The following is a 12,595-nucleotide window of genomic DNA, read 5'->3' on the forward strand; positions in this document are numbered from 1 at the left end:
TGCCGTTTGGGGGGGGGGGGCAAATGCCCATTTTGCCCCCCCTGGATCCGCCACTGGTTTCTGACCTGACCTGAAAGATAGACATGATAGAAGACCTGACAGGGAAGTTCAACCGATGACATAGGGACTTAAAATTAGATACCAGTGGCATTTCCTCTTCACTAGCAAAACGGCGCTCGATTTTCCCCGCGAAGCCCTTTACGCGGTCAGGGCCCGTACGGCTGGGTACGACTACGGGCCCAGCCGTACGGGTGGGGGGTGGGGGGTGGGGTTAGGTCCGTGGTATAACGGACCTAACCCACCCGCTACCTACGCTAACCGATGTGAAAATGTCAATACTGCGAGGGTTAAATTGTTGGAAAACTGTGCGACAGCAAAAATAATGTTTGCTAAAATCGTTGCCTGATTGGGGCTGGGGGTATCATCCTTGTTGTCTATCATCCTTGCTATCTTTAAGGCCGATTGAAGCTGACGCACCCGGGATAAGACCCGCTTGCTCCAGATGAGTTCTGGTTGAAAGTCGAGAGACGATTTGAGATTTAGTGCTTCAGAAGGAGATATTGATACGGATTTTGAGAGCGGCCAAGCTAATTGCAAGAGCTATTTCCAAAACTCGATCAACTTTACTGGAAGTTGCTACCGCAAAAATGACCCAAACCCTCTTGCCAATTCAATCACAGATATGGGCGGTGACCTGTGCGATTACAGGAATAGGCCAACCGAGTACGATCAGAGACCGCAAGGCCAAGGCTGTAAGTCTATCGGTTCTCTACATACCTACCGAGTAGGAGGGGGAGAAGGGGAGGGGTTGCGATTCCACTCGTTGTTTCGTGTTGCCCCTTTTTGAGCTAGACCTTCATGGAGCATGCGAGTTACAAAACGCAGGGATAAGTGCCCAATTTTAGGGACTCAGCCTCAGGGTTAAACAATAAACGGTGACCTTCGAGATCAGGCTGTTCATGTGTCTTCCATTGTACATATTTCATTCAGCTGAACCAGCTTTTTGTTGTTAATGTCAAAACAAGTTCATTAAAAAAATCTAGCTACGTGGGCAAAGTCAGATAGCCACGTCGGCATCTCGTTCACTACGATGGGGTATTTTCCCAATGCTGACCTGTGTAATTCCATGTTAGACGAGGGTCTGACCCGGATGACATCTATAGGGTTACCAATTCCTTATATATGCAATTAAGTTGTCCCAGAATCAAGTTGTCGCGGAATTAATGCTTGATTGGTCAGGTGCATTACACTACCACGATGAAGTCAGATGCACAGTGCACACTATCTACTCAGTACTCATACCAAAGCGCCATGGGCGGCGCCACCGTGGGGTACGTGGGGTACTAGTACCCCACAGTCATTTGACTGTGGGGTACTGCATATACCCAGTACCCCACAGTCAGGAGCCCAATCTGAACTTTTTCAAGACTTTTTGGTAGTCGTGCAATGGCCCTCTAAAACCGTTAAATAGGTTCTAGCAGTGATCAAATAACTATTGCCGACAGAGGGCCAATGCTGAAAAATTTAACAGGCGGCTGTTACAGGCCCCTACTGATCGGTGGGGCGCTTTTAAGGCCTGTCCTGTCGTGTATTCAGAGGGCTTTTATGTAGCTTAGAGGGGCCCCTGTCAAGCGATTAGGGACCCTTATAATGTGCTCAGAGGGCCCCGTCAAGGAATCAGGGACCCCTTCATGAGTTTAGAGGGCCCTCTCGTGTACGCAGGGCTTTTCTGTAACTCATAGGGCCCTCGTCAAGCGTACAGAGGCCCTTTAAGCGCTGGGGCCCTTCTGTCGCTCAGAGAGGCCAGCCAGACGTTCAGGCCTCAGGGGGCCCTTTAAATGCTCAGAGAGTTTTCATGTAGCTCAGAGGGCACCGTCACGCGCGATTAGGGGCCTCTTCATGTGCTTAGAGGGCCCTGCTGTGTACTCAAAGGGCCTTTATGTACCTTAGAGGACCCCGTCAAGCAAGCAGGGCCTTTATCATGTGCTCGGAGGGCCCTCACCAAGGAATTAGGGGCCCCTTCATGCGTTAAAAGGGCCCTCTCTTGTACTCAGGGCTTTTCTGTAGCTCATAGGACCCTCGTCAGGCGTTCAGGGGCCCTCTAAGCGCTGGGGGCCGTTTTGTCGCTCAGAGAGCCCAGTCAGGCGCTCAGGGACCCTTTATATGCTCAGAGAGCTTTCTTGTAGCTCAGAGGGCCCGTTACGTGCGATTAGGGGCCTCCTCATGCGCTTAGAGGGCCCTGTCGTGTACTCATATGGCCTTTCTATGGCTTAGAGGGCCCCGTCAAACATTCAGGGACCCCTGCATGCGGACAGAGGGCCCCGTCGTGTACGTGGAGGGTTTTCTGTAGCTCATAGGGGCGGCCCCCTCAAACGTTCAGGGGCCCTTTATGCGTTTAGAGTGCCCTTCTGTCACTTAGAGAGCCCTACCAAACTTTCAAGGGTCCTTTATATGATCAGATAGCTTTTATGTAGCTCAGAGGGCCCCATCACGCGATCAGGGGCCCTTCATGCGCTCAGAGGGCCCTGTCGTGTACTCAGAGAGCCTTTATGTAGCTTAAAGGGCCCCCGTCAAGCAATCAGGGACCCTAATTATGTGCTCAGAGTGTGCCCATCAAGGAAGTAGGGGCCCCTTCATGCGTTTAGAGGGCTCTCTCGTGTGCTCAGAGCTTTTCTGTCGCTCAGAGGGCCCTGCCAGGCATTCAGGGGCCCTTTACATGCTCAGAGAGTCTTCTTTAAGATATGATGGCCCCGTCACGCGCAACCAGGAGCCTCTTCATTTGCTTAGAGGGCTCTGTCGCTTACTCATATGGCCTTTTCTGGCTTAGAGGGCCCCGTCAAGCAATCAGGGGCCCCCGTCAAGCAATCAGGGGCCCGTCAAGTGATCAGAGGGCCCCTTCATGCACTTAGGGGACTCTTTCGTTTACTCAGGGCCATTCTGTAGCTCAGAGGGGCCCCGTCGAGCGTTCTGTATGCGCTCAGAGGGCCCTCATAAAGAGAGGGCTCTCAGGGGCCTATTCATGCGCTCAGAGGGCCTTGTGTATTCACACGGCCCTTCTGTAGCTCAGAGGACCCCGTCAAGTGTTCAGGGGGCCCCTTCATGTGCTCAGAGGCTCTTTCTGTAGCTAAGAGTAAAGCGTTCAGACTCCGGGCCAGGAAAAGCGACCCGACTCTGCAGTCGGCTCCATCCTCTATCCCCAAAAAGATTATGTAACACTAACACTTGTCCCGTTCTAAAAGCACAATTTCTTACCAAAAATAATGGATTTGAAATTGTGCATGGTAATTAGGTACCTGGAAATTGTGTCTTAATCAACCGTCGCCGGCTGAGGGGCCGGCGGGGCCTAAGTTTTTTTTTTCGCGATAGCTCCAAACACGCCGGCGATAGAGAGCTGAAACTTGGCATACCTGACCTTTGATTCAAGCCGGATCTTTTGACACCAATCGCACTTTCGGGTCAGGTCAGGTCACTGACTGATGACGTCATAAGTGAACCTCTGCAGTCTGCACGGTCTTTAGATGTCGCAACTTCGCAATGCCCTCACTGCCAGAGGAGATGTCACAGGGAAATGAAACTTGCAGGATCTAGTATCCATTATGAGTCTCACAACTTGTACTCGTATATCTCGGATTTTTCCTAAAGATCATATGAGGTCAGGTTATTTTCGTGACCTCACTATTTAAAGTGAATGGGGAAAAATGAAAACTAAAACTGCTATTCTGGCGCCGGGAACGATCTCCTTCTATCTCAAGCATAATTTCATGCACTTATTGTAAGGTTTCATGCGTTACTTTTGCAATGTTGACCTTGCTGACGTCATTTATGAAGTCATTAAGGTCATAATTTGTCTTCAATAACTCCCGATCAAATTGAGCTAGCGAGTCGGGAAAGCCACCAATAGACTCAGGAAGACCTGCTGAATCGAATGATATGCGACATGACCTCCTTCGATAAGTTGGTGACCTGGGGTCGCTGACCTGACCGTGACCCGAGGCAACACCCTAGGCTGACCTCACTCAAACAAAAAGTATATGATTCGACGCGCCGGAGCGACGGCGACACGATGCTGCCAAACTCGCGGCTCTGCGGCCGTTTTTTTTGCGAAGCTATTCATCAAAAACGGAACCCCACCTTGGGGCACTTGACCTGATCTCAGAGGTCACCGGTTGATCTAGGACCTTAAAATCGGGTATCAATCTCTGAATCTTGTAACGGCACACACGCTCGTTTTTTCCGCGACGCGCTAGCTCCACCAGGGGCGAAACGCCGAGGGGGTCGTTATTGCCCCCCCCCCCCCTCGGTCGGCGCGTATGTAGAAAACCAATAGGTCCGGCGAGGGATATACACTATACAGTAAGCAGTGCACAGTGTTAGCTGCATACAGTAGCACCCCGTAGTTAAAAAGTAGTAGAAACTCGTCCATATTCCGTAATATGAACAATAATTGGCAGGCTGGCAATTTATCAAAGCATCTTTGTCGTGACGAAAGGAAGACATTTCAAATAGATGGTAATTTGGCAAATAACGCTGGTTATCTTTGTTGGTAGGTAATAGGTATGCAATACTGCATTAAGTGTTTTTAGTCTTTTGGCGAGGCAAGCCGGTCCCGTAAGCTCAGTTGGAAGAGCGTTGAATTCCACGTGGTGAGAGCACGCGTTCCCGGTTATAACAGTCCGGGTTCGAAGCGCGACGGGCGCTTGACGTTTATGGGCCTCCTGACAGGTATGGTTGCGGTTGGTGGCAGGCCGTAGCCAGGCAAAGTCAGTGAGGGGACCGGCCGTGCGCGCGCACAGGCCAGGCGCAGGCAAAGTCAGTGAGGGGACCGGCCGTGCGCGGCTATGTGCGCACATTAAACTTTGGACTCTAAATTCTGCCATAGAACTGGAATTTGACGATCGGAGGGTAGAGGGCAGGGTCACTGCAACAAACTTCGCTTAGCGGTGGCTCTGTCCTTGTGAATCCTTCCCATCAAAAGATTCGGACTAAATTTATAAAAAGAAAAAAGAAAAGCATCCAGGTTCTATCATCTTTCACTGTCGACTATTAGATTGCTATTGCAAGTGCCTTTAACCCACGCCGTGCTGGTGGTCGAGCTGAACACATCTGACGTGTTTTCACCGCTCTAGCACGACTCTATCAAAAGTTATGGCCACAAAACTACTGGTGACCGTTCATGACCTGAGATGACCTCAGGGGCATACAGAGGGGTCACAGGTGCAGTTTTCCGATTCAGTGTGTATATGTAAACATAACACACTGAATCGGAAAACTGCACCTGTGACAAAACGCTCTCTAACATCGGTTCATACGTAAACGTATGAACCGATGTTTGAGAGCGTTTTGAACGACATTCGTCCAAAAGAGGCGCATTTCAATTTTCTCCCATTGACTTATGGTCACTTGACGTGACCTGGTGACCTGACCTTGAAGACCCGGGTCTGAGATTTTCACATGTGCGGAGAAGATGCATGAACAGGTGTACCAAAAACGGCGGCGCTGGGCGCCGCCATTTTTTAAATATTTGCAAAAAAACTGACCGGGGGGGGGCGTAAAAACTGCCCCCCCTACCCAGCACAGCGCTGGTTACGCCATGATAAATGTATGGGCCCTTTTCACCGCGCAAGGGCCCTTTTCACGCATGGGCTCCTTTCACTATGCATGGGCCCTTTTCACCCTAGTACCCCACAGTCAAAAATTCGTGGCGCCGCCCCTGCAAAGCGCTGTGTCTGTGAGTCCGTCTCACCTGTTGATCCGACCTCCATGGGAATCCGGCGGCCGGGACCTTCGTCGTCGTAATCCCAGGTCGGCTCCTCGGAGTCAACAAGCACCTCTCGCTCCAGACTCCTCTTATGCCTGACGCGGGGCTCCCCGGAGGGTTTTACCCTCTCTGTGGAGGACGTCTCGCCGGCCGCAGCGGGCGGAGGTCTGTCTGGTGAGGGCGGTTTGGTCGCGGCCGCCCCCGGCGCCTCTCCCGAGCTGCGGACGGCCCTGGCGCGGTCACCGAGCTCCCGGTCAGGCCAGTACGAGCTGGAGGAGACCGGCCGGGGCGACAGCCGGGCCAGCGCCGACAGGTACCGCTTCCGACGGCCGTCGGCGTAGTCCCAGCCGACGCCGGGCGGCACCGGCAGACGCTCGAACTCATCGGAAATGTCGAGGTCGTCGAGGTACTGCGGAAACCTCGTCGGCCTGGGCATCACCGTTATTCCGTCGTCGAAGCCGCCCTGGCGCACCAACGACGCCAGGCTTCGTTTCACGCCTCTGCTCGTAAAGCCGCCTTGCCTGATGACGGAAGAGAGGCTGCGCTTATCCTCCGACTCGTTTCTTCCAAAGCCGCCTTGGCGAGCAATAGACGATAAACCTCGCTTTTCGAAGTCGTCGTCAACGCTTTGTCTGAAGTCAGATGAAGATATCGACTCTTCATCGTCTGGTTCTCTCTTGCCAAAACTACTGAAACGAGCAACAGATGCCAAATTTCGTTTTCCATCCCATCGGTTGCCGTACAGTCCTTGACTTGCCAGCGATCCTATGTTTCTTTTACTCTCGTAGGACATTCTGTATCCGCCTTGCCGGGCGAGCGACGACAGACCCCTCTTCTTTGGACCGTCCCAACCAAAGACGCTCCCCTGTCGAGCGAGAGACGACAGGGACCGTTTGATGCCATCGGATGTCATCTCTGAGCTCTGGTCTCCCATCAGTCCTCCTTGTCGCACGAGAGAGACGAGGCTTCGCCTGTCGTAGTTGCGGAATCCTCCCTGACGTACAATAGATGCCAGCGGTCGTTTCTGTGGTGACTGGCCGTAGCCTCCCTGTCTGGCGATGGATGGCAGGCCCCTTTTGTACTCCCCCAGTCCGTAGCCTCCCTGTCTAGCGATGGATGGCAGGCCCCTTTTGTGCTCCCCCAGTCCGTCACCGGGCTCGTCCGCGTGGCCCATCAGCGAGGCGAGCGTCCGCTTCGGCCCGTGGAAGCCGAACCCCGCCAGGCGGGCGAACGCGCCGATGTGCCTTTTGTCGCGGTCCTCGGGATGTTGGTCGAGAGTCTGGCTGCCGACGAGGCCTCCTCGAGCGAGGGACGCCAGGGACCGCTTGGAGTACGATCGCGAACTGCTGCTGCGCGCTACCGAGCCCAGAGATCGTTTCGACTCTGACGATGTCGATGACAATGACGAGCTGAAGGCGTTCTGTCGGGCCAGGGATCCGATCGACTTCTTCTCGGGCGGTGGGCTGTCGCCCTCGCCGGGGAAGACGCTGCGCTTTTCGATGTTGTCGTGAGGTGATGTCGGCTCAGGGACGGTGGCCGGTAGCGCGGCGGGTTCAGCCCCCGGGTCGGCCGCAGTCACCGGGGCGGAATCAGACCACGGCTCGCTGATGCTGCCGGCCTGGAACATGGAGAGGATGTTATCGATATGCACGACTACCTCTTGTCTGATGTTACATTAATGCACAAGTTTTGATATTTATGGCATCGTGATCTCAGTCATATGGTTAATGAAGATATGCTAAAGAAGTGAGACATGGAACGTAGGTATTCTAGACCAGCAGTTTCTCACAGCCGAAATGGTCAAAAAGCTTTCCTGGACCAGACTGGGATAGGCAACTATGCGTGTATTTCTATCCAGCAATTGTGCACGAGAAGGTTGATGCTCCTCAAGCGGGCCGCCTATCGGTCAGAGCAAGGCTATGGTCAGATCAGGGGACTACGTGCTGGTTCGAGAGTTCTGCTTGTGCGTCCACCTCCTCTCATCTCGGGCCGGTCCATACTGCCGTCAATATCGATCTGATTTGGTAATACGCAGATCGGCGTCTGGCTTCGCCGTAATATTCTGCCCGGGAGCTCATCAGCGTCCGCACTATGGCCCGTAATCATCACCAGCGTACTGTGCGGTAGTACGGGGAACAGGACTGGTGCTTGCACTTTCATTTTTGAAGGTAATATGTAGGTACCTACGCAGCAAAATTAAACGGTTCAAGTTTTGCTCGCATTTGAAAAGTTGACATTTTACCGTAACAGAGTTTCAAGATTACCTACCTAGTACCTACATGTGCGTGTGTGACAACTAACGATACGAGCTATGTACGTATACGTACCTAAAAACTTGCAAGTTAACGCCACTTTTCATGCAAAAATCTACCTCTTCTCTTCTCTCTGCATTATTCTCTCTTTATTATTCTCTCTTCGTTCTCTTCATTATTATTTTGACATGATCAATGATCATATATGAAGTTTCGAATAATTGCAAATCGACCAGCCACTTGACTGCTTAGTGCTTAGGTCAGGCGTGCCACTGCGGCAATTGCGATCCCTCCCGGATAGGTACGATACCACCAGCGGGCGTTTTTTAGCGTTTTTAGAACCACCGGCTGCGTGCACCTGTCTTTATCAAGGCAGGTGACGCACCGGTGGTGCTGGAACTCCTGCGTGGGTGGTACCGTATAGGTAGGTAGGTGTTGTTGGTGCTTTTCGACTTTTTCTATCTCCCTTACCTCTCTCCGAGGGTACTCTACCCTTCCCCCCTACAATCCCTCCCTCTTTCTTCTCTTCGCACTTCATTGTTGTTGGGAGCTTCCTCGGCACCCGGTATACCGGCCCGACCGCTCACTATATAGCTGTCCATTTGTCTAGTTAGTTTTCTTTCTTATTTTAGCTCCCCCACATTCAATATAATCTTGACTAACATCTGAAAAGAAAAACAACATGCCTTTCATCTTGGATGAGGGGGCGGCCTCACTGCCCCCCAGCGAAACACTCCCCGAAGGTCCTGCGTTCGTACTTGTGAAAAAGAAAGGTTCTTTCCGGAGTAGCAACCCTTTCCATATCAAGCGGTCCCTGGACCAGTTCATCGGCCCCGTCAAGTCGGTCAAGGCCCTCCAATCTGGCTCCCTACTCATCGAGACTGAGAACTCCAAACAAACAGTGACACTCATGAACATGACAAACTTCGCAGACAACCCAGTACAAACCCAGCTCGCCCACCGGCTCAACACAGTGGAGGGAGCCGTCCGCAGCGAGGCGCTGACGGAGCTCAGCAACGCTGAGCTCCTCGACGAGCTCAAAGACCAGGGGGTTGTGAAAGTGCAACGCCTCAAGTCCCGGGACCTCGAAAAAATGGGTCCCAACCCCACCGTCCGCCTCTGGTTCGCAGGCCGAATCCTCCCACAAATTATCTACTGTGGATACATGCGGGTGCAGGTCACCCCTTGGATTTACGCCCCACGTCCGTGCCCTAACTGCCTCATGTACGGCCACAGCAGGCGCGCGTGCCGGCGCCGCAACCCGCGGTGCGGCCGCTGCTCGGGCGGACACCCGACCGAGGGATGTCAAGCCCCCCCTCTCTGCTTCGGCTGTGGGGGGCCCCACCCGTCCTGGGACAGGGGGTGCCCGGTGGTGCAGGACGCCAACCGATGGCACCGCGAGGCCACCAAGCAAGCTGCACGTGAACACCAGTCAAAACGGGCACCAACACAGGTCATGCTGGACCCAGCCAGAGGAGCACCAGCACAGGCCATGCTGGACCCAGCCGAGTGGCCCCCGCTCCCGGCAGTGCGGGAGAAGATCCCGCCACCGCGCCCTCGCCCTCCGCGCCCAGCCCAGGCAGACACGTCCCCGCCGCCCCCTCCACCGGAACGGACGCCCCAGTCGTCACCGAACACGACCCTCACGCCGGACTCCCCTCTGTCTGAGCCCCTCACGCCGGACTCCCCGGAAAGCGAACCCGCGCAGTCCGAGTGCGCTCCCAAGGAGACCCCCACCGGGTCCCCGACAGCTGGACCCCGAGCCAGCCGCCGATCCTCCTCCTCACCCCCCTCGTCAATCCACCGGTACTCTTCCGAAAGTCGCGGAAGCACCCCCAAGTACGGTAGATGCGGGACGATCTCCGCGGTCGCGGTCCTCCTCTTACGATCGTCGCCTCACACGGTCACGAGCGGCGCGCACACATCACTTTAAATGAACCAATCACGGCCTGAATTCTTCCTCCAATGGAATACCAGCTCGCTGATATCTCATTGGGGGGAATTCAAGAACTATATCATGCATAATAAACCGTTACTTGCCGCCATCCAAGAAACCAGATTCCTAGACTCTGATTCGATCAATTATAACTTTAACATTCGTGACTACTCTCTATATACAGATAACGTAAACGAAACACCTCGCCGGGGCGGCTCGGCGCTTTATATCTCAAATAATATCTTGCACCACCAAATTCAACTCAATACAACGCTTAACCCTATTAGTGGCAGTTGTTTTTATCCACCCCTCAGGTTTTTCGGGAATATCTCCGAAACCGCTGAAGCTACGATGCTGAAATTTTCTGACTTTTCCTAAAACTAAATTGGGCACATTCCCTGAAAATTTCAAGTTCATAACTTTACCAGGGGCGGCTCCAGAGCACTGGGAATTGGGGGGTCCTATTCGTGATGCGAGTCATATGGGCGAAGATCACGATGCTGCACCAGTTTTACGAACAGTGAATGAAAGGTATCATGTGATAACATATACAGTTATTGTGCATCCTCTTTTGACACGTTTTTGCTATAATAGGCGGATCCAGGCGTCCAAAAAGGGAGGTTATGTTTTACCTCCCAACATAGGTGCCCTGACACCGCCTATGCATGACCAATACAATTGTAGTCGTTCTCTCATAAGAAAATTGTAACAAAACAAGACCATTACCACCCTTTTTAGAAACAGTACCAACAAAAACCTTATTTACTATACTTTTTGTGTACCCCCAATCTCAATGATCTGTATCCGCCTATGATTTTTGAAAATGCATATTTTTAGGATCCATGTGAATTCCTGGTTCATTCTCTATCGATCGGCAAAAGTTGCGTTAAGATTGGTTCAGAAACCTGGCCGTGATAAACAGTCTAAAATGTATCTGCAATTTGCCCGTTTTTACCCCCCTCTACCCCCCCCCCCTATTGACATTTTTTAATTTTTATTTTTTAGAAATGTAGATCACGTTGAGCGCAATCGAATGCCGTTTGAATTTTGAAAATCGGCCCGTTAGATCTCGAGATATCAAGGGGGGGTCGTAAACAGCCCCCCCCCTGCCACTAATAGGGGGTAGCCAGGAGCCTGCCACTAATAGGGTTAACGTTGTAGGAGCCAAAGTTAAAATAGCACAGCGTGATCTAACTGTCCTCTCTATCTACCTCTCTCCTACCTACCCATTGAATCCTAACCACCTCTCCGAATTGATTTCCCAGCTCTCCCCTCCTTTTATCATAATGGGAGACTTTAACGCCCAAAATCTAACATGGGGGTGCGCACGCAACGACACAAGAGGCAGACAAATACTTAACGTAATAGAAGCACTTGATTTGATACCACTCACAAACAGAGTACCAACACACACATGCATCAGTAATGGCGAAGCCTCACATAGCGTCATCGACTTCGCTATCACGGACACAAACACCGCGACTCTTTTCACCCAATACACTGCAGACGATACCCTATTTAGTGATCACTTCCCTTTGCACTACTCCATTGATGTTCCTTCAGAACAAACAAACTTTAACTTCCTACCAAGATGGAATTTTCGGAGAGCCGACTGGGTTAACTTTCAAAAACACATTAACGTAGAATGTAGAGATCCCCCTAAAGATATTAATACTTTCCTTGACATGATACTTAACGTAGCAAAACAGACGATTCCTCTTACTCGACCCCCCATCCCCGACAAAAATGCTCCCTGGTGGAACTCTGATTGTCAAAGAGCAGTAGCACTTCGAAGGCGAGCAATGCGTGTCTTTAGACGATGCATCTGCGACGCACACGCGGAGGCAGCTCGTAAGGCTCGACGAGAATCACGTGAAATTATTTTGAAAGCCAAAAGCTCAAGCTGGCAACAATTTGCTAACACTTTTAATAGATTTACCCCTCTTTCGAAAATATGGTCCCTGATCAAATGTTTCACTAAAAATCGGACCTATTACAAGGTACCCCACCTTTACATTAACAACATACATTACATCATCCCCTCAGAAGTAACTATTCAATTTGCTATCCACTACGCCAATATCTCTTCTGAACGGCAATACCCAGCACAATTCACCACAACACTTGATACACACCTCAGTACACTCTCATTTGACTCACTCAACAACGAACACTACAATGCACCATTCAGAGAACATGAGCTTCACTCATCACTTGCCAAATGTGGAAACACATCGGTTGGTCCAGATCAGGTCGCATATCAATTCTTCAAAAATCTCCCTGAATCTGGACTTACAACTCTCCTGGCTAATATAAATCAACTCTGGGAAAGCAATTCATATCCTCCATCCTGGCGCAGAAGCATTATTATCCCAATCCTTAAAAATGGCAAACAACATTCTGATCCTGCAAACTATCGCCCAATATCCCTCACAAGCTGTGCATCAAAACTAATGGAAAGAATGGTTAATGGACGAATTAGGGCTTATCTGGAGTCCAATAATCTACTTTCTCCATACCAAACAGGTTTCAGACCTAGGAAGTCAGTATCTAGTAACATAACACATCTTATTAACTCGATACAGATAGGATACCAGCGTAAAGAGTACACAATAGCAGTATTCATTGATTTCAAGAATGCATTCGACA

At 51.4% G+C, this 12,595-nt stretch overlaps 1 protein-coding gene across 1 annotated transcript in view; it reads right to left on the reverse strand.

The window, feature by feature from the left end:
- LOC122374668 overlaps positions 1-12,595 on the reverse strand; it is a 38,527-nt gene that overhangs the window by 6,610 nt on the left and 19,322 nt on the right. Inside the window, exon 2 of the mRNA XM_043353557.1 lies at positions 5,744-7,376. Coding sequence (XP_043209492.1) covers positions 5,744-7,376 — 1,633 coding nt within the window. The remainder of the gene's footprint in view (positions 1-5,743; positions 7,377-12,595) is intronic.

Source organism: Amphibalanus amphitrite, unplaced genomic scaffold (assembly GCF_019059575.1).
Source record: "Amphibalanus amphitrite isolate SeventyFive unplaced genomic scaffold, NRLGWU_Aamphi_draft 000040F_arrow, whole genome shotgun sequence".
Taxonomy (NCBI): domain Eukaryota; kingdom Metazoa; phylum Arthropoda; class Thecostraca; order Balanomorpha; family Balanidae; genus Amphibalanus; species Amphibalanus amphitrite.